Below are 23,584 nucleotides of genomic sequence, written 5' to 3' on the forward strand. Positions count from 1 at the left end.
GCTTTGAGACAGCCTTGTTTGTTAAAAGCGCGCTATGAATAAACTTTGCTTGACTTGTGACTTGATTCTACAGCTGCAAGCGTACGCCCCATGCTGCCTAATAAATGCACATAATGAATGAATGCTGAGTATTTCTACAGCTATATATTTATAATGGGGAATAAAGTGATTCGAGCTCAGTTCAGTTGTGTCAGATATCTTGTCATTACAGGGTGAGAAGAACGGAGGCGTGCTCGGATTGAACTAAGTGGAAGTGAAACTAGTGTTGTAAATTGATTGTAAATTATCAGCAGTCTTTTTATTTTAAGATATTACAAGACGAGATGAAACTTGAATGATCCCCGCGGGGCTTTGGGGTCATGGCATTAGCATAGAATAGAGGACAGATACATCAAATAGAACACATTGAACATTAAAGGTATATCTTCATTGTCATTCTAATACAAAGCTCTTACTGGCTTGTCACTTGTCACTATTGACAGATTTACAGGTCAGCAGATTTCCTGAAGCCATTTATCTTCTTTGTTAGACAGAACACAGTGGAGGATGACAGGAAGAGTGTGTGTGTGGGTCCGTGTGTGTGTGTGTGTGTGTGTGTGCGTGAAATGCGACAAAGATTGTGAGTCAGATTTGAACCCATGACTTCGGGAATACATGGCATGTACCTTAGCCTGCTGGCCCGCTACCACAACACCCCATTAATCAACAGCCTTAAAGTAGAAGCATGGATCGACCAGGTTCCCTTGAGCACCTCATTAATATAACCTCTCAGGCAGTCTCACAAGGTTACATTAATTAAGGTGTTGGAATTAAAACTTAGAATGCATCCACAAGCCTTTTTTTTTTTTTTTTTTCCTTTTAAACATGGCATTACTGCTACAGCAGTGTGGTCATTAAGAGTCAAATTCAGGTCAGTCAGTCAGGGGAAGACGCTTCACTTACATTGCAGTGCGCATATAATCAGATACAGATGTACAGTAGATGTTTGCCCGCTGCTGTATACACAGTGAAATGATATATATAGAAATATCACTTCAGGTTGCCAAGATTGATATGGAAAATGGATAGCATGACACTGAGTGCACCTACTTCACACCTTTTTGTGTAACATGCTTCTGTGATTTGACTCGATGGAACTGGTTGGTGCTTTCTGCCGAACACCTTCCCCGATGGTCCAATCAGAGGCAGTAAGAGCGCTACAGGAGGCAGATGGGTTGCAGTGAAAGTGTAGATGTAGGCGCAGTGTGGGTACAGGACCAGTGTAGTGCAATTGTAGCGTAGGTGAGTGCAGGTGTAATCAGTGCTGAGAACGGGAATAAAGGAGGTTGGTTCTGGGACGCCAGAATTTGCAGTTGAGCCTTCTGTAGGTTTCATGGACCTAATTCAACCAAACATCTGTGATGGGAGGGACCCCATGCCTGCCGGTACCCCAGTTTCCTCGAACATCCAAACTAGGTATATGCAGGCATTCGCCCTAGTTTAACAGCATGAGGCACAGGTAACTATGTAGCATCTGATCCTGTGTAAAGGTAAACACAGAAACATTGCTTAACATCTAATTACATTTATGTCAATTTCTTGAGTTGATTAAGGTTCTAACTAGAGTGGTGTTTGAACTGATTTTTCAACAAATTATGTGGAATTAAAGGGGCGATAAGTACGATTTTTACTGCATGGCATAACATGGCCATAATAAATCTGCAGGGGGTTGATAGGGTTGCTGATTAAAACTAATGACTCACCGATTACTTTGCCAGGTGCTGAGATTTCTAGCTTTCAAAACTCACCTATAATCTCTGTTTTGGAAGAAAAACTCCCCGGCAATATGCATTTCAACTCACTCGCATTTTCAGCTGCTCAGTGATGGAGGACGGTGCTACGAGCGAGTAACCGCCATCACGCCACATTTCAGCTATTAAAGCTAAAAGCCTCGTTCTCAAGCCAAAAAAGCAAATGACAGAGCACTATCATTATCACTACAGTATTTTGCATTGCATCTTCTAGACATTTCTGTTGGATCTCTGCTCTAATTAGTCGCTACTGTGAAAATGGGACTTTATTGTTTTATTGCCACCAAATATCAGGGGGAGGGAGGGGTGGAGGTGCACCAGAGACTTGTGTAGGAAGAAATAAGTTCTATCAATGTTGTTGCAATTCCTACTGGTTGCCGTAAGAGGTCAATACAGATCATAGATCAGTTAATGCCCCCTCAGCTGAGGGAAGTTGTCCTGTGGGAAGATGCTTGAATGTGGGAGAAAGACTTCATCCTGTCAAGCTGTAGCTATCCATTCATCCTTGTTGCAATTCCTTCTGGTCAGAGATAGGAGTTGATGAAAGTCATATATTATTTAATGTCCCTTTAAGGTAGAATAAAAGAGCTGACAAGCCAGAGGTACAAATCTATTAAATTAGTAGGCTGCTGAGAAAGAGAAATGGGTTCAGAAGGCTCTGGATGAGTGCAAATGAAAATGCTGCATTATTGTATCGCAATGAGTTGAAAGTTATACAGAATTAAGTTCAATATATAATTTACTTGATATTATCAGAAGAATTGGGATAATTATTAGTTTAGGACAAGCACTAATTGCAATTAACTATGCAGCAAGTGGTTGTTAAGTGTGCCAGCCTAGTGCATGAAATCAGCCGTTCCAAAAAAAAAACCCAGATAATTACTGATGGCATGTGATAAATTGTGACTGATATAAATATGGAATCTTAATTTTTAAATGAAGATATAATAATGTGTGGATGGAATAATATAAAGCATTTCAAAAAGCTTTGAAAATATGCCTTTATACTTATTTTGCTGCTGGAAGTCAATAAAAATAAAAAGGTAAACTTATGATTGAAATTTACGCCTCCACTCCCAATTAATCTTCCACTCTGCATCTTTTGCCATATTCCCAAATGCGTTATTAGCTATGAATAAAAATCTAACTATTTTCTTTCGCCAGGCATCTTTCCTTTTTCCGCAAAATAGGAAAGCGTGTTCTCCCTTGGTATCCCGCCTTCTGCAGGCTTACCTCGGTTACGCTGCCAACATGTGCATTTGTAAACTTGGTTTGTGTTTAAATCACCATTTCTTTTGCCTGGACGGACACGAAAATGAAAGGAACTAGCCGGTCGGTGGGATTTTTCCACTCAAAACTCAATTCAGACAAGATAGGAGAGGAGTTGTATTCTGATGTGTTCCTGAGAGTGTCAGGAGAGCCACTGCCGGGAGAATGCGACACAGCAGGGCTGACAGCTCCATCATAAAGCTCCCCAGCCAGCCGTCAATCACTCAGCAAGGCTCCCATCGGCCGCGGTGCTCTAGAAGATGAGCATGCATACAGACAGACACACACACACACACACATACACACAAGTAAACACACACACTCACACACACCATGGCAGGAGACCACTTCCCCATCACATTGCTGGGCGATTTCCAACTAAGCCTGGCAGACTTGTTACAACTCCTCAATCAAATTGAACTTGTGGCTGTTGCTGAAAAACATGCTGGTCATAACTATTGCATTGTGGGAACTGACCAGTGCACCCCCCCTCTACCCACACGCTCACACTCACAAACACACACATAAAACTGTGTCTTCCCCATCACGCATAGACAAACATAGACACACATTCACCGCCATGACATACTGTACACACACACGTACAGACATTCATCGAGACACACACACACACACACACACACACACACACCATGACGAAAGCTTTCTCTCTCTCAGCTGTGATTAGTCTCTCCCAGCTAGCTCCAGGCCTCCTGGGGAGAGATGGGAGTAAACCAGCTCAGACAACAGTTTTGTTCAAGGCCTGAATCCAGTGCAGAACCTGTATAGTGAAAAGTACTAGAAAATTTCAAGGGTAAAACAAATATAAAAGTAAAAATGCTGGAGCCATTGTTATGAGAAAGATCTGGGACAGAAATTAGCAAGCATAATGGAACTCCGGGGAATACCGCTACGCCTTGTTTGTATGCTCTAACGTCTTTTCATTTCTTGTCTACCTTCAGAGAGGTGTCATTTTGTACGTGTGTGTGTGGGGGGGTTGTGCTCATTTGCTTGCTTTTGGTGTTTTGTTTTCTGGTTTTATTATTTACTTGCTGGGGATCCAAATAGAGAAATCTAAATTAAAGCAATTCAGAACGGAGATCTGGTGCCCGAAAAGAATAGAGAACCATAGAAAAGGAAATCCAACATTGTACACCAGGATTATGAAATGCAGGAACCACCAGTCTCAGAAAATATCATACTATTCATTTTCTTTACATGGAGAGCTAGGGCTATGATATTGCTTATACTATTTTTGGGATCAATATTGATTTTGAGGAATCAGAGTGTATTGAAAGCTATCAAAAAGTTTCAGAATGTTAGATAATGAAACCTCTTGTTTTTCTTCATTTTTATTGGAGAAATCAGTTGAGTGTGGCCTATTTCTATTTAAAGAAGCAGATGGCAAATACAAATATAGACAAATTACTCTATCACATGATGTAAAATATGATATAGTATGTTTAACAGGAATGTTATATGTTAAATTAGAATATTGGCACTGTATTTGAGTATTGGAACCTGTATCAAAACATTTCCAAAGATAGCCAGCCATACATAGCTTTTCAGGTTTTAGTATTGGATCATTTGCATACAGTAGGAGCAACTTGGCATGCAAAGACAGTGAGAAGACTGATGGCTTTGACAGGAGGGAAGTGACTGACCTGCAACCTACTGAAGAAGATGTGACTGATGAATAAAGTCAATAATCACAGCATGAAGATAGGAATCAGTCCCTCCAGGAATTGGTGATTTTGGGATGGCAATAATTCCTACAAATTCAGCCAATCCCTGCAATATTTGCTAGGACTTGTAATTTTGGCCAATCATTGCACTTTTTGCATCAAATGGTAAACAAACTGTGTTTACCTTGGTATTTTTATACTACAGTGAATGACTTGACAGAGGGTCTTTATAGAAGGAGGAGATGAAGGAGGACATTAAGTGGTAGTTTCACACGTTTCATGAGTTTTATTCAACCCTACAGGTGTAAGAAGATGAGAAATGCATTTGGTTTTTAACTTAACCTGCACTATTTATTTTTTTTATAGTTTATCCTTAGCCTTTGGTGTACCTCAAACATAATTGAGTACTTTTTAAATGAAACTCTAGAGTTTTATTTTCAAGAAAAACTATTCAATGGATACATTTTATTTGGTGTTTATTGTGCTGATGATGAGTTAAAGCTTTACTTTATAAAGACTATAATCCAAGGACAGTATTTTCCTTTGTTGTAACTTGGAGACATATTTTTTTCTCTTCAGAAAACTATTAAAAATAATGAGCACTGAAGTATTTCCAGTTGCTTATGTAATATGTGATATACCTATTATGATAGAAAGTGATTATGTATGACTAAAACAACTTTGGTAATCTTTCTTAATGGGAGATAGTTATCAAAATCCCATTTCTGGGGTCTCTTTAGCGGCACTTTAGTACCACTAAAGCTGTTTTTCTTGGCTTGCAGTTTTTATCAGTTCTCACAAGTTTACTGCAATAAACACATACCGTATCACTCTGCAAACTACTCAGGAATATTAACAAAACATTATTTTCGCTATCCATAGAAACAACATAATCAAATTATTCTCATCAGAACCAGAGTAAGGGAAATAATTAGAAGACATTGTTAATGAACTGTGTATGTAAACAGTGTATAGTGTGCATGTCATGTATATTCACTAATAACTGCAAACAGCTAAAATTATTTCTTGAAATGTGATGCTGGACAGGCAGAGCCTCCGACCCACTTTGTCATATTTCACATGTTAGAAATATAATTCTTTAGATTTAGGTTTTCGAAATGAAAGCAATTTACCAGCTCGGGAAACAAAAGTTCTTTTTTCAGCAGCAAAAGTGGCTGATGGATTTGACAAATTCAACCTACCACTTTCATTAATTTGCTCCAAACAACAATTTATTTTCTGCTAAAGTGGCTGGGAGAGTGGACAAACTTTCCAGCCACAGTGCAAATTAGATGTAACTTTATTGATTCCCGTCGGAAAATTGGGTCATTGCAGCAGGAAAGAAAAGGGTATAGATATAAAAAAAAAAAAAAAACAGACCAAATAGAACATATTGAAGATAAAAACAAATAATCCCAACAAAAGGAACATACTGAAGATAATATAACAAACAGAATACATCGAGGAAAAAGATACAGCATCTTCATCAAGCTGGAGCAGCCAACACTAAGAAGTGGACTCCCACAAAAGTGAAAATATGGCTTTAAGTGTGGGGCATTTTGATGAGTCAGTCTGATCGTAAGCAGTCCCTCTGCCTTATTCAAGTCAGTACAATAAGGATCAAAGCACTAAGCCACTTAATGACCTCCCATTCACTGCACATAGTTTACAGTACGGAAACCTGACTGCCCTCTGCCTACTTCGCAGATATATCAAAAGAGTTGCTTTATAAAAAAAAAATATGTCTAGACTAAATTGCACTCAGCTATTCTCGATAAAACTGCAAATACTGTATGTCTCATCATCCTGGTGACCACAGACTGATGCCCAGCATACAAACTCCAAGTTTCCAAGAGTTACCTCCTTCTTTCAGCTGTTTCTTACTTGAGTTTTACAGAAATCCCTGCGGCCTTGGCAGGGTGACAGCAGGCCTTGGGAGACTTTAGCCAGCCTAAGAATGGGACATTTATAGTCTCTAGTAAAAGGTCATCTGAAAGTTTCAGCAACAATTAGGACCAAAAGTAACACCCATTAGTGTAATGACATTCACTCTTTTTCCATAAACAGCAGCCGGGAAACATCCGGTATAATCAGACCAGCAGATACGGACCGGCCGCAAAAAGTATACCATTGCCATTAAGCTGAGAGTAATGTTTTAAGATGAATGTTAATGTCTGTCTGTCACATGTAATGGAGATGTTAATATCATTAGGATTTGCCACCTCAAGCTTTCTCCATTCCAACACTGTGGTTTATTTTGGTTCAGCTCATTAGAGCTGAAATGGACTATTTTAACTTGGAAAATAAAATAAAATAGGTTCAAACACCTTGTGTCTCAAGAATAAACAGTAATAATGTATTTAGCGTTTTCGAGTAAATTTGCATTTTGCTACTCTATTGTTGACTGATATAAAACAATCGTAATTCAACCTATACCCAGTCCATGAAAGCTTTTATATCTGCTGTTCTAAACACCTTTCCATGGAAAAATCCTCTGCCGCACAGAACGTGATGTGTTTCACGTTACCGGAAGCCGTAACAGCGGTTTGTTTGAAATAAACAGAAGCAGAACTGGGTAGTTCGCATGAGCAGCGATAGCCACCATGGCTGAACAGACAAAGAAAAGAGCGCCACCTACAGAAACTCAAACTGCATCAACAGAAAATCCAAGCTCCGCTCTGGGAAGTGCAGAAACACCACAGCAATGAGCACAAAAAAGATGTATTACTACTTTAGACATTTCTCTTAAATCTAAAGGTCATTTGAACTAATCATTCTGAGCAGTGACAGATGACTATGATGATCACCTTGTCAAAAAAAACCAAACATACTCCCGGCACACACGCAATTATAAACTCAGCTTTATTCTGTTGATGTTTCGGTCCTTGGCCTTTGTCAAGAAATTCAAAATAATAACCGTGCTCTCAGTCTCTTTTACCCCCCTCACCACTGATGGGCTAATCAGCCGCACCTCGCGTACATGTTGGAATTATGTGAAACCTCCCTGCAGGTTAATTAATCAACATGTTTTCTCCTCTAAACTATGTTGATCACAACAAGACTCAGCAAACCTTCACAACAAGAGCAGATCTGTGTGTCCTTTCAAGGTCTTCAGCATGGCGGGGAACTAAATTTCCCATCAGCCAGCCACAGAGGCTGATGGATTTCAAAACACATCGGCCATTTTCACTAGTTTACCCACCAAAGATGATTTAGAGAATGCCAAAGTGGATGGTAGAGTAGATACAGCGAATAGCCATTCTGGTCCCATAGTGTGTGTGTGTGGTTGAGAGTGTGTGTGTGTGTGTGGGCTTCTTACCATTAACTTGGAGAGTGTGTGTCTGTGAGAGTTGCTCGTAGCCATCGGCATGACAGGTATAGTTGCCCATGTGGGTTGTGGTCACCTTGGTGATGTACAGGGAGCCGTCATCCCCAAAGTCCTACCAGAGAGAGAGAGAGAGAGAGAGAGAGAGAGAGAGAGAGAGAGAGAGAGAGAGAGAGAGAGAGCGACAGAGAGAGAGAGAGAGAGAGAGAGAGAGAGAGAGAAAGAGAGAGAGTCTGAATTATTGGCAGACTTTGATCAGCAGTGCTGCGGTGATGATGTGAAGGCGTTTGGAGCTGGAAATCAGCTGTTTAAATGGGAATGCCAGATGAGAAGATAAGCATGTTCCATAGCAGCATAGGAAATGAAAAATATAGCAATGGTTCAAAAAGGCACATGGTGTAGCAAATGTCCATCGATCTCAGTCAAAGGCCGAAGCCTTGTGGTGCCACAAAGAAGAATTGTGCAAAATTATTATGGCAATCACAGTTAAGAAAAATAGTCTCTAGTGGTTTTGGCAAATGCCATATTTCCAAATAAGAGGAAAGTGATCCGATAGGAAAGAAGGACTAGGGCTACAATTGATCAGAGTAGAAAACATGCAATGTGAGCTGTTTTTCAAAACAGAAACAAGGAAACTCAAATTGGTTGCTGAATACACAGGGTCAATCAGAATGAATATTGTCGCTTCTGTGAATAATCATCTCAAATGTCATGTTGAATCATCGTCCCTGAAAAGGCCAAAATGAGAGTTGTTACCCTTTTGTTAACACGCACGCCACACAAATGCACAAAACCTGTTTCACTCCAATTCTCTTGTGGCCTATTTAAAGCAAAACAAAAATTGTAATTAAACCAAAACCCATCCGTGATGTGAATTTGTGAAGAGCCAACTGAAACATAATTAATTCATGCTGTGTTATAATTATTAAGCCGGTGAACACAAAAAAACGGGTGCCGGACAAGAAAAGAAAGCAAACACAAGAATAAATTATTCAGCTCTAGCACTGATAGAAGCCCCCAAAGCTAATGAGCCCATTGACGGTGTGTTGGTGTGATGAATCCATCTGGCAAAAAGCAAATATCCGCCACCTTGTTAAGACCATGCTGCAAAAGAATGGCAACATGACTTAACAACTCATTTTATCTGGGATTTTTTAAATTATTTTTCTTAAAACAGGTGAAAAAATCTGCAAATCGAGTGAGATGATTTCATTCGTTTCCAATGCAAATGAACTAATTTCTAGAATTTTCTTGATATTATTTTGACACTAGTCATCTACCTTATTTCATGATATGTCACTTGTTTCGACAAACTTCTCAAAACAGATGAAACTGCATTGGAAACAAATGAAATCATCTCATCCCATTGTCAGATTTAGTTTCACAAAAAAAAAACCCCAAGATTTTAAGATTCAATTCTTGACTAAATGACTCGTTAAGATGGATATCTTTTGCAGCGCTGCATTCAGTCTCTCAAGTGATTATGCTATAGTTCTTCAGGGAGTACTTAGAAACAAAAGAAGTGTTTCTACTCACAATAATAGGTTTCAGCACTTTCGAATGCACAGCAGCATTCAGAAATGAACGTGTTCGGCCTTCATTAGGGTTTTCTCCAGCGCCCACTAACTTGACAAAGGCCAAGTGCCAAAACGTGTTCATTCCTGATTGCTGCCACGCATTAAAAAAACATTGAGATGTATTTTCAGTCGTGTGAACTTTTGCTCCTAAGAATGTCCATGAGTCTGCACCCATGCTCCTAAAAAATGTTTTTTTTTTGTGCTGAACACAACATTCCTTTATTCAAGAAATATCTCAGCCCTAATTACCGGCCCTCTTTGAGAGAGCTTGTAAAAAGAAAAACGACAAAAGAGCTTTTTTTTTCTCATTAAATTGCTTTTACCATTCCAGCCACATCTTTGCTACCTGTGTACATCTTGGCATTTGTCTTCCACATACTTCCATCTACAGACGAGCCGGAAGAGCCAGCCGTCACGTTTACAGCCATTCGGTGTGTTTATCAGCTGGTCCCGGTGTGCTCCGATCTAGCCGACAAGCCGGGTAGCGGCTCGGGCTGAGTGAAGCATCAGAGCTTCACAATATGAGGGGAAATCGATGGTGCGTTTTGGCCCTTTGGGCTGAGAGCATATTGTGTCACCTTTTTAAATGAAAAATGAATGGGGGGGAGAAATGAAACTCAGAGGGGTGGAACGAGCCACGGCGGAGCCTGTCGACACGATTCCTCCACCTCTCCCCACCTCAGCTATCAGCGGCACCCAGCAGCACCCAGCACCCGGCTCCCCGCAGGCAGAGCAGGCCGGGGCACGACTGCTCAGAGGAACAGACAAGGGCAGGTGGAGGGTGGATCTACAGATAGGCCATAGCCCTCAAAGAACTATAATTAATAAAGCTGTCACAGCCAGGTCACCTCTGAAAGGACACTGAGCAGCCACCTACACTCAGGTGGGGGCGTGGCTTTCAGCAAATGGGCCTTGAAGGAGGATTTTGCAGCCTGGTCTCTGGCAATTTCATGAAATGAGCATGATGCCTTAAAATGCAATTCATGTGCTCTGTGCACGAAAAGTGAGAGAAATGCGTTTCTTATTCGTGCTGTTGTCACATAATCCTTTCATGGTGGAGGAACTATTTGTGTCCATTAGGGATGGGATGATATTGTTATCTCACGATACGATGTATCAAATTAAAGTTCAATGACAACAAAGTCTGACTGTGCAGATTATGTTTATTTCTGAGACACAAATCTTTCTAGCAATGGCATTGGCTTGCTAGAATGTAAACAACAATTTATGTCATTGTCAACAATTAATGTTAAAAATGTCATTACAATGTGCAGATAATATAATTTGGATGGAGAGCTTGTGAAATTGTGATGGGCAAGCTGTCTCGTTTGTGATTACTACAGGAGAAAAAAATGTAGCGAACATCACGATTCATTTTTCTGCCCCACGATACGTATTGTCACATTTTTGTATTGTGATAAATTGCATTACGATATATTGTTCCAACTCTAGTGTCCACAACACATAATCTGCATTTCAGAGTTCAAACTCACTGTGCTGGATTTTCTGCTTTTTTTTTGTTATTTGTTTTTTGATTACAGCATCACACATCTGTCACACCTTGCAGGGACTCACTAGCTTTGCGGGCTTTTTTTTTGTGAATGGTTCACAACATGAAGCAATGTCAGTCTGTTCAGAAAAAAAAAAAAAAAAAAACCTACCTGGGACGGGATCTGTTAGGGAGAAGAGCAGAGGTGAAACATTCAGAGGGTTAGTTCAAACACGGGATTAAGAGGAGGCTTAATACATGGATTATGAAGCAGACAGGCTACATTACCGCCATTACTGTACATACAATCGATCATGATGCTGAGGTCAGAAATCTTTGGGTATGATGTTGTGGAGTAGGTGTGAGACTAAGAAGCGCCCCAACTTTGGCCACTTTTAAAACTACGCTCAAAACGTTTTTGTTCTGCACTTCCTATGCAACTTTATCTTTATTCTCTTTTTATGCATTTTAATTCTATATTTATTCTCTCTTTTTATCTTACTGTGAATTGCCTTTGTCTATGAAATGTGCTATATAAACAAACGTGCCTCGACTTGCCCAAATGTAGGTGCAATATCAGCATAGTAATTAAAAAAACATAAATAACCCCAATCACATATCCGGTCTGACCCAACCCTGTTTTCTGCTAAAATCCAGGTTTCTGAATGAACAGAAGCTCGCTCTAAATAGCACAAATGACAGTTACATCATATGCTGTGCGTTGGTATAACACAGTACTGCAATTCATTAAGGCATGTTATCTGATGCAATGCTGCACAGCTTGACTTTTTTTATCCAAAGAGCACCGGAAGAATGCTAATTGTATCGCTACAGGTGGTACATATTGATCAAAGCCCAGTGTAGATATTAAGTATAATCACATACGTTCAATGTTACATATGTCTCTGCCATACAGAGATAATGCTATACCCACCAGCACAAGGCACTGAACACTATAGGAGATAAAAAACACTTATCCCCACAGTTGAGATAAGGGAAGAGTGTTATTTCCATTCCTAATGAATCACCAGTCTCTGCCTTCCTACAGGTTTTCCATTTCAAAATTCCATGTTTTCCAGACAATAATTTCCTGACTGGAAATACTGACCTGGCAATTTGACTAGTTGGAACTGGAACATATATATATCACTCTATAGCTGATGATTACTCTTCACAAGCATCACAGTTTTCCCCCATATACAGCACCACTATCTGAGCTTGAGGCAAACATTTGTTCCTTGTCGGAAGTACTTTTGTACACTTTGTTGTGACATTCCCAAACTTTTCAAGAACTGGAAACTATCAAATCCATTTTCCAAACTATTTCAAGAACCCTAGAGACCCCGCCCCCATACACACACACACACACACACACACACACACACACAAAACTCTGTCTTTGGCTCGGCTGCTCTGGAAGGATTGAAATGTCGACAGCCCTGGATGATGATGCAATAGCCAGCAACTGTCAACTTCATGGAATTACAGTAAGCTGCTTTGTCAAAATTTAGAGGGGCTCTATTGAACTCCAGGATACAAGCGCACCACTGGGATTAATGCGCGATTCAGTGAGTCTGAATGTCGACAAAAATTTCCAAAATAACCACATTCTAAACTGGGAGGGCCTGTAAGATTAGACTGCATAAACCTCCCATGCGCACTCACAGGGATACGACTGTAATTAGGGCTGGCAGTGGATGCTCACAAATATTAACAGCCAGCAATTATACAGAAATTGTCTGCAAGGCAATTTAGAGCGGGTCTGCGGATGCCAGGTGCAGACAAAATCCATTCTCCTCCCTGGAAGGAACAACAGTGATTGACTGGAAGACCAAGAGCCAAAAATAAATCTGGATTAAGCCGGCGTTGGTGTGCTGCTCAAGTTCCATCGGTAGTTTCTCTTGGTCCTGCGCGGTCCGCACACAGTTTTCTGATGAGCCACACGAGACTATTAGCCCTCATGTTGATTCACTTGCTGGTGGGGTTCTGTATTAGTGTAGCTGCTCTGGAGGTAACCTGTACACATCCAACCTATCTTTGTTAGGCACCAACAGAAAATCAAAACTGACAATCACAGACCCAAGGGCCAAAGTACAGCGACTTCTCACTCTGAAGAGATAGATTACTCCCTATATCAGTTTGGCTAACAGTCTCACTTCATGCAGCTGCAGCAGCATGCACTTTACATAGTGTACCACAGAGATATAGCAAGTGTAATTTTATGCAACATCGTTAAATGCAGTTAATATATATACGTAATTAAAATGCAAATAAGTTAAATGCATCCTGCTTTCTGCCCTGCTGCTTCTATCATGTATAACTCAAGCAAAGAGGTAGATTGAAATTGAATTTTGATGCTTTCTCCAGAGAAGGTAACCACACATGAGCAAACTCCGATCGATTCCCACCACAACCTGCTCTCCTTTCTCCCCCTATATCCCTCCAATCACTTCTACTTTCTCCTTAAAGGGGGGGGGGGGGGGGAAGAGAAATGAAGAGAAAAAAACCATAATGCGCAAAAAGCAAAACAAAAAGGTTAAAACCTTTTTTTAAAAAGGTTTTAACACAAAATTAAAACAACCTCTGACATTTTGAAAGGATAAAAGGTACTTTCAAGTCCTTTGCTGTGATGTATGAAAATGATTCCTGTATACTCACTATATTAAAGCTATTGATGTTTTTTTTTTTTGTTTTTTTTTGCTAAAATGAATATCCTGAACAGCATTTTGCAACAGCAGCTTTCATTTCCGAGTTGAAATTTCAATTTAAAATAAACCTGTGTCAGCTCTGGTATTAGTCAATGGCGGAAATCGGTGATTGTGTGTGAAGCAGAGACAAAGACCACCCCCGATCGAGACACTCAACTCCACTCCATGTCTTCAGGCAATATTAGGAGATGAAAAGAACGCTGCTGCTATTGAATCTGAAAAAAATACAAGTAAAACAGGCTTTGGAAAAATGAAAGGTAGATCAAAGCCTGTATTGACCTTACAACACCTACAGTAGTTCCTGTTTTTTTCTCCTGTGAATCCTCCTTGTTCAAGAAATAATCAGACTTGACAGATTTATTTTTTTTGTTTTTTTGTTTTTTTGTTACACCCAGCACTTGCAGACTGTCTATTTGACTATGAATTGCTTATTATTCAAAATAACTGAAAAAGGAAACATTAGCAAAGCTGTAATTTTGAAATGCATGACAAAAAAAATAAAAATAAAAAACACCTTATGGATTAGCGCTGCTCTTTGCTGGAATCACACATCACCAGCACTCAGAAACAGTGCGCTAGTTTAGCGCCGGTTGATGGTGCCAAGTATGACTGGCGACAGCTGGGCGCCTCTTACTCATTTTAAGGGTCATCAACATTTAATGTTACATTAGTGGCTTCACTGGATCTCCCTTTATCTACTGCGACAGTGTTGACTTAATTATGCACAGCGGCTTCACACTCATCTTGGTCAGCCTTGACACGGAGCAGGGAAGAGGGGGGGAGGGAGGGCGAGGGAGATCTGCCTTTTCTGCACCTCGCCACCTGAGTATCCTTGTTCCTTTGATGTGGATGAAAGCGACACAGAGGGCTGTCTGGGGCAATGGCGGCGGCACACACACGTGCACGCATGCAGATAAACACACACACACACACACACACACACACACACACACACAGAGGCACGCGCACACACTGTTTCACCGAGTTGTAAAAGTAGGTCCTTCCTCTAGAGCTGAACCCCTTTGGTATCCCCCCTTCATCTTCCTTCTTTGTCTGAGATGCCTGTCCCTCCCAGCAGTCTCTAAACACAGACACTGAGAACACAAGCTGACACCCTGGATTACTGTCAGACCTACAATACAAAGCCAGTGCCAACAGTCCCAAAAAAAAAAATAAAAGTGCTGACAATCTGAGGCATTGCCACAAAAAGTTAGCAACACCTTTCCCCATTATGTTATCATTCCATTATTGCCAACAGACACCAGACTTTGAAGTTACAAGAAATGCAGGGTGAAATTTTCTGAAAGCTCTTGCTAAGAGGCAGAGGCTCCGAAATAAGTGTTAAAAATTGATATGACTTCAAAATAACTGTGAAAAACCAACAATTAGACCTGTTTACACTGCAATGTGTTAGAAGGATCCTGCTACAGACTCTCAAGCAAGTATGCATCCTGATTTCTTTCATGTCTATCTATCTATCTATCTATCTATCTATCTATCTATCTATCTATCTATCTATAAATCTATCTATCTATCTATCTACACATAATGTGCAAGAGGGAATGAAAGAGATAAAACAGAGCGATGAGTAGCTTGGCTTGGTTCTGCTCTACTTACATTTATGTCCTCCAGGTTCAAGGAGTTGAGAAGCTGATGGTTGCGCTTCCACAGTATAGGAGGCCTCCCCTCCCCTGCAATGGCACAAGTCAACACGGCACTCTGGCCAACTGTTACCGTGGTGACGCTCACTTTCTGGTCATCTGGAAGAGTGAGCAGGTACACTTCTGTTGAGGAAAGGAAAAAGAAAAAAACCCAGAATGTCAGATAGAGCATCCGGACTAAAGGAGGAGGACTTTTGCTCAATTTAAGTTTTGAGAAACAAAGTTGAACTAGCCTACTGTACTGTGGCTGTACTTTCAGCTGTTTGGAAAACTTTTAATTTGAGTTTGTTGGCTTAGACAAGACAAGAGAGGAGGTAAACAGTCTTTAAGTCGGAGTCTGTCCATTTATCAAAATTTGATGCAATTCTTTCTTCTGAGCACTTATAATCCAGCAGAAGAAACCCTATGAGTTGCTGCTCTATGTGAGACTAAATGTTTGCCCACATTTTTTGTTTTAATGAAGCCTGAAAACAAGAGCACTAACTACAAGCGTGTCTCAATTAGCTGCTGTTGTGGTACAGTGGCAGATGTGGTTTGTTTTTTCAGTTAAAGATCCACTGAGTCAGCACATTTAGTGCAATTTACAAAATAATTGGAACTGTGTACAGTAAATACTTTGGATAATTTATGTCATGATACTACAATAGAGTAGTTCTCTGAGGACGTAGCCCCTGTTCCACCACCACATACCTCTTTTTTTTAGCTAGCAGCACTATACAGACACTTTTGGAAGCACCAGTGCTGCTGTTGGTCTGTTGACTGTTGAAAACCCATTTAAAGCACACTGCTCTTTAGCTACAAGTTGGAATATTTTTAACTTCTAGCACTCAGTGCTCTGACAGCTAAAAACATGCTAAGCTTTCAGTGTTTGCTGTGAATGCCCAACAGCGCATCCTTTCCGTTGAAAATAACGGGAAAAAGAAGCCTGCGCTGTCAAGAGAGTTTCCCCAAGGACACACAGCCGCAGACCTCGACCAGAATCACTGCTTGGCTCAATTCAGTATTCTGTTCAGCAGTAGCTAAATGTTCTGTTAAAGTCCCCATGAACTCCCATTACTTTTACTTCTTGGAAAACACAGTATCTTTCATGGTGACCTCACGCCACACCAGTAGGCACCCCTCCCATCAAATACTTTCTCTCCCTGACTCATATTCCATCGATTTAGACTTTTGAATGATCCCTCACTGCATTATGTCCCGCCCCAACATCCTGTTTCAAGTAAAGATGTCATTTCATGGGGCCTTAAGTTGTTAAAGGACGTGACTGCGCCCTCTACAGATGATTTTTGCGTACGAATGAGGACAACTGTCGCCAACAAAAGGGAAAACAGAGCGAGTTTGTGAGTGGTCATCATGGGCACAGTCAGTTAACGCCCACTGTGTGTCCAGCGCTTCAATGAGACAACGAGTACAATGTACATTCAACCATCCTTTGGTGTTGTTATGTAACGGCCGCTGTGTGAGAACGCTTTTTAATCTTCCTCTTGGGTAATGAGCAACGGAGCAAAAGGAAACAGAGACTCAATTTGTTCTGCTCCTGAGGGCATGAAATACAAAACCTAATGAAAGAGCAGGTCCGGCAGACAGTATTCACTCGCCACAGCCCAGAGAATAAGGATGAGAGTGCCTTCAATTACAGCATGACTCCGGTGGCCCTCTTACCGATGGCTTCTGAATGCTTTTTTTTTTTTAACCTTCCCATTCATTTGCTGTGTTTGCCCCACTTGTTGTGTCTTTGAACTGTGAACTTGGCCAACCCAGTAGATCTAAGACAATCTGACCTGGAGCTCTGAGATAACTCACATTTAAAACATTTTCTTCATCGGGAACTTCTGAGTAAAGATTTCTAATCTCTCCTTTGGCCCTTTGAAACCCTGCCTAAACCCAGGCAAATCATTGCCAGGATTACATCACAATTAAAGGATTAAACACCCTTTTCCTTTGAGACTGAGTGGAGTATAACTCTTAAGTATAGATCACTATACTGTATATCGCAATTTTAATTTCCTCTTTTCTTGGTCTGTTGAAACATGACTTTTTTTAGGAGACTTTTTTTTTTATATAAGTACCGTATTTCCTCTAATAGTGGCCTGTAGTCAATTAAAAGCCGGGTCTCCGATAATGGCCGGGGCCGTCGTCGACACGAACAAATAAAGGCCGGCCTCAAATACAGGCCGGGGGAAAAAACAAAGGAAAAAGACTAGGTCAAAACCTAGTGTATGGCTGGACCGTGTCCGTCTCCTCTCTCCGCCGCTGTCCTCTCCACCGCGCCCACGGCCGCATTGATCCTCCCGGTCCAAGCCCCGGACGCCCGGTGACGCATCAGCATCAGGACCCCCGCCGAAATCTCGGCCGGATCACCGGGAACACATCGGCGCCCAGCTTCAGTTAGCTTCAGTTAGCTTCAGTTAGCTTCAGCTTACATGCAAACAACGGTGGATACCGGTAAACTCCTGGTGCCTGTTTGTAACTGTAGTTTGTAGTAACGTACAAGTGCCACAAGATGGCTCGGCCGGCGGAAGTCTCTGGAGCATGCCGTCGTCGATTACCGTAATTATCGTAATGCATTGCAGTAACAAAAAAACGTCTACCTAACGTACCCCAACAGAAGCAGATCAGAAAACAAGGAAGCTTCGTACTAAAATATGAGCAAATATACTTATCAAACAGAGGGAATTAGAAATAAAGGCCTGTCTCTAATATAAGCCTGCTTCCAATAAAGGCCTGGTACCCTCTGCAGTTGAGGTAAATAAAGGCCCGGGCCAATATTAGAGGAAATACGGTATGTATGCATGCATGTATGTATGTACTCTTTTGTCTTCTTGCCCTTCATGACATTCCCATTTGAAACGCTTTGTGATAACACCCTCAACCCCCAACACACACACATGCAGACATGCATTAGTAGGCTCAACCATCCACTAGTGAACGGATCAGTCTTTCACTTCCAAAAAAGCAAACATCTGCTAATTCATTAGCCAGTCTCTTTCATTGGCTGACGATAAAACGTCGTTTGGCGGCCCGCACAGAGGGAAATTCCTCTTGTCATGATCCTAACCTGTCACTTCTATTGATCTTGAAAGAATGAAGGGAACAGAGAGGGTTTAAATGGTACATGAAACACAATAACCAATTTCAAGGCAATTGAAACATTTGCCCAGCGGACATTATAATATGACAAAAATCATTTAGTGGGACGTGTTTGATCAGTTAAGTGCTGTTTGTATGTGACAAAGACATCAGACAACAGCAGTCAGATGGGGTAAGAAGAGGGAGTTAAACTTTAAGGAGAGAGAGACTGCATAGAATTACAATGGAAAAGGCTGGAGAACGACAACATCCTATTTCTACAGAGCCTCATTAAAACTTAATTTTAACTAATGAGGCTACAATGCATCTTCCTTGTTGTCTTCAAGTGGAGCTTAGCTATGTTCAAAAGAATTTCTCTCCGTGAAATGGTTGTTTCATTGCTTACAGATATGCAATTGTCTTTAGCTCACAAAGTTTAGTGATAATGAAGCAAATCTCAAAAACAACAAAGACATGAAGCTCACCTTCATAATTTAAAGATGGATGAGGCAAGATTTTTTTGTAAAAGTACAACCGCCTTCTTCTCAGCCTAATCACAAAGTGAGGCTGCAATAGAGGAGAGCGTCTCATCCCCACCAATTGAGACACAATAGATTCGCCCCATTTGCCCAAATTAAATTCTGGTGTCGGATATGTACATTCCTCAGGCCACAGGAGGTGATGAATTGAAACTTAAGAGCTGAAATCCAAACTGTCTTCTAAACAGCAGTGAGTGAGTGCTTCATCCAGAGAAAGCCTGACTCACCAACATTAGATCCTTTCCTCTCTTGTCTCTTCGGTTTCCTTTGGTATAAACCATCACAGACTGGCCGGGTTGGTAAACATGAGTGTGCTGTGTGTAGTTTACTGACGACACCTTACATGATTTCTGAGTATTGACGTTCAAATTTTTGTATTTGGAAAAAAAATTGCTTGCATTTGGAGCCGCCAACATGCAAAGTTGCTTAGTGCAGATTTAAATAGGAGGTTTCTGTCTTAATGAATTGCCCTTGTAAGTTCTAGCTTCTACATCTAACTATAAAGCGAGGAATCTCTGTCTGTGAGTGAGTGTGTGTGTGTCCGTCGCATATCTCGAGAACCGTTTGTCCGATCAACTTCACACTTGGCGGGTGTATTGCTGGGGACCCAAGGACGTGCAGTGTCGGATTTGGTGCAATTTGGACACGCGACACGTTCAATATTACTAAACTTTGAATAAACAAGCGTACAGTGCTCTGTGCAGCAGCGGGGCTCAAGCGGTACGGGCATGAGCGGTCGAGAAAGCTGCAAGCAGCAATCGGCCCGTTCCGGACAGGCACATTTTGAACAGGCACTGCACTAGTTGTCCTAATACTGTAAAATCAACCCAACCATTGTGTTCGCTGCTAGTAACATAACCCAACCCTAATAGAAAAGCAGCAATTACCCCCTGTATTTCTAATTGTGGACTAAGTGTAAGTGTAGTCTATTTAGAAGTCCAGCTAGAGACAAACTCCATAGTATCTACAAACTCCATGTGCATACATCTTTTATATTTCATTTGTGGAGTGTAATTATGTTAACTGCACTGTATCTATCAAAAAAACTACCAAATAAATAAACAAAATAAAAAACAGAAAAGAAACAAAACAAAAAAGTAAATGCAAACTAATCAAGATGGCAAGCAAAAAAAAATTGGAACACAGAAATGACAACAAAACTTGAGAAAGTAGTATAAGAATAAAATGCATAACTACCGCGTAAGGAAAATAAATTACATTAAAAGACCCTTGATGCAGAAAACGACAAATTAAGCAAAGTGTTTTCCATCAGCCACGCATGGAAAACCCATGATCCTCCTCCTCCTCCCCTGACACTGATGGCATCATAGCCACCAGATCAACACACCGCGCAGCCACTTGGCACTCTTTGTGGTGTTGAGGTGGTGGTGGGGGTTTGCTGACAAAAATCTCCTTCAATAACGTCCTCCCTAACCATTCAATTACAGCCCCCTTGTATCTTAATGCTTTTGGAATACGCTGCAAGCAACAAACTCGATTTGCCGGCGATCCCTGGGGGGATAGAAAATGTGTGAAGTTATAGGGAGAGTTTAAAGAAGAAAGTGGGCAGACAGGCAGGCTCCATCATGGCTTTAGCTATTGGAGGGAGGAAGGGAGGGAGGAAGGGAGGGCGGGCCAGTATGCGACCTGAATGAGAATCTCCTGAGAGATGGGAAGCTGGGCTGTTGGAGCAGACTCAATGCTTTGAGTCCACCACCTCCTCTGTGGGAGATTTATCAGAGGAGGAAGTGGCCTTGGCTCCTCTTTTTGGTCTGATTTGAGGCTTGTGGGGCTCAGCCCCCTGGGAAGGATCAACCTTCACCGTCCAGCCTGTAATTAGTGATTAACGGTGAAGTCCAGACTTTTGATTTACTCTGCACTGCTCCCAGAATGGGATGTTGGTCAGTGCCACGGCAAGAGGTAAATCACCTATTGCACTGGAAGCAACGAGCTTGTCAGGGAAAATAGCCTGGGCCTGCAGGACGTTGCAATGGGCCGGCTGCATGAAGACAAATTGCACCAAGGTTGCTTAGCCAACCCCCTTGCTCCATTCTCTACCACGCTCTATCACTCTCCTTCTCAAACACATGCTCTCTCTCTCTCTCCGTCTCTCTTCACCAGGTCTCTCATTTCTCTCTAACACTCCCTCTCTCTCTCTCAATGATGTTCAATATTACTGAGCCTGAATGGTTGTGTACCCCCAATTGCTTTGAGGTTGACATTTTGAAGTGGAGATAAAAGCATTTTCCCTGATGTTGGGTATTCACAACCCATACTCATAGAGACTCAAAGGGGAAAACCACCCCAAAAAAAACACAGAATACACATTCATGTGACTATTCTCTGATCTTGGATGGTTGAGCTGATGTGTGCAAACTCTCTCCCAAAGCAAGACTACTGAGAACTGAGTTTGTCTTTGTGATACCGTAGACGACTGACTCGGTGGACTCGGTGAATGTTTGACTGAGACAGAGAATAGCTTGAGCGCTGAAGCATCTGTACTCCCTTCATTTTCCCAATGAAAGTAGTTATTTTTGCATTTTAGTCTAGGAATTTTGGCATCCTTTTGAGTGCAGAGCCACCTTTGACATGGATCCCTTTTATCCTTAAATAATATTTATTTTATAGTGGTGTGAACAGTTCTAAACCAAGGAAAAAACCCTGGGCACAGTTACAGTGACCACAATGTCAGTCTCTTGTTCAGTGTCAACCCAACAACTCCAGTCTGATCCTCGTTTTGGAAAAGATTTGTCCTTTTGCTAGACTAAGCACTAACCTGTCCAAGATTATAGGAATAACAAATTGTGTTTATGGTCGTTATAAGCCTAGAAATGTAGAAATTGCAGAAATTAGTCAAAGGGGCAAGAGGATAATAATTACCCCTCTCCTCTCCCCCAAAGGTTATATACATGAAGATGGCTGTAAAACATTAACAAATGGTCTTGGTGAGTGCATTACCTCTGGCTGATCTGCCTCAAGTCTGCTTCCAGAGCAGCTGTTGGGAGCGATCCTGAGGGACGGCCGTGCATTAGTATGCAACACAGCCTAAGAGGAGCTCTAATTGGACTAATTTTATCACAGCTACCTTGTGGAAAACAACTAATGAAAAATTCCCCTATCTCACTGCAATGAGTAAATCACAGAGCACTTAAGCTATAGCATAAGAGAGGCCATGCTTTGACGGTGCCATCTTTTTACACACATAACCCCGTTCCTGGCTCTTATCAGACTGCGTCATTTCTTTTGAAAATTTTGTTTAAAGTGAGGCCTAGTCTGTATCTGTTTGTGGTTTCTATTGTGAGTAATATCACAGCCTGTTTGGGTGTTTTTGTGTGGGTGTGTGTATGTGCCAATGTATGAGTGTATGAGCGTGTGTCTGTGTATGTACTGTACGTGTGTGTTTAAATGTAGGTTTGAGTGGGGGCGTGTCTGTACGTGTGTGTGTGTGTGTGCGTGTGTAGTCATGTGTGTATAGGTACAGACATATGCATGTATTTATTTATTTACAGTATATGAGTATGTGTGTGTATGTCCAGATTTTATGTATGTGTGTGCATGTGCATGTGTGTGTGTGCAGATGCATACATTGGAGTCTATGGACAAATGCATGCTTATGTGTGTGTATGTGTGGGTGTTGAGAAAGAAGTTTGTTTGGTTTGTGCGTCTATCGACTTTACCTGATGAAACCCCAAGCGCACAGCCGTGTATGTGTGTGTGTGTGTGTGTGTGTGTGTGTGTGTGTAACTAAACACTCTCTAACTCCGAGGGGGTTGGGGGATTCTAATAATGTCGTACTGCTCAACATCACAACACACTTGAATAGCTGTGCACCTCACTACAGCAAATGGTGCACACCAACACCTCCAACTGGTTGACAAGAGATGTTAAATGTGGAGAGCAACGGAGGAATGCAGCAAGTTGTTTACACTGAAAAGCTAAGCAATCCTGACAGCTAGAGAAGCACTTTGAACCGCTCTCAGCCTGAACACAAGGGGCTAAGATACACTCTTGGAGAGGCTTCCTCCTTTGCCTGATTTATTCGTCTGTCACCCTGTTGTTAATTCATGCCTGCCATTTTAGTTGTTTATCTTATTATCTTTGGATGTATCATTTTTAAAGTTTTAAATCTTACGAGATCCATGTTTTTTGTTTCTGGTGACACCTTTGTTGCTGTGGTGTTTCTTCCCACAGATCACCTGTCAATCAAACAGTGTGAGCGGGACTGTGATGTCTTTTTCCTTGGATTTTCTGTTGATGCAGTTTGAGTTCCTGCAGGTGGCGCTCTTTTCTTTGTCTGTTCAGCCATGGTGGCTATCGCTGCTCATGCTAACAATCCAGTTCTCCTTCTGTTTATTCCAAACAAACCGCTGTTGCTGCTGCCAGAAACGTGGAACGCATCACTTCCTGTGCAGCAGAGGAAAGACCTACCAGACACCGGGTGTTTAGAACAGCAAATTTAAAAGCTTTCATGA

General features: G+C 41.4%; 1 protein-coding gene across 1 annotated transcript in view; it reads right to left on the reverse strand.

Moving 5' to 3' along the window:
* The window catches only part of fstl5 (follistatin-like 5), a 126,675-nt gene that overhangs the window by 31,069 nt on the left and 72,022 nt on the right, over window positions 1-23,584 (reverse strand). The window contains exons 7-9 of the mRNA XM_078289030.1: window positions 15,461-15,627; window positions 11,308-11,319; window positions 8,064-8,184 (exon numbers count right to left, since the gene is read on the reverse strand). Coding sequence (XP_078145156.1) covers window positions 8,064-8,184; window positions 11,308-11,319; window positions 15,461-15,627 — 300 coding nt within the window. The remainder of the gene's footprint in view (window positions 1-8,063; window positions 8,185-11,307; window positions 11,320-15,460; window positions 15,628-23,584) is intronic.

This window comes from Centroberyx gerrardi, chromosome 16 (genome assembly GCF_048128805.1).
Source record: "Centroberyx gerrardi isolate f3 chromosome 16, fCenGer3.hap1.cur.20231027, whole genome shotgun sequence".
Lineage (NCBI taxonomy): Eukaryota > Metazoa > Chordata > Actinopteri > Beryciformes > Berycidae > Centroberyx > Centroberyx gerrardi.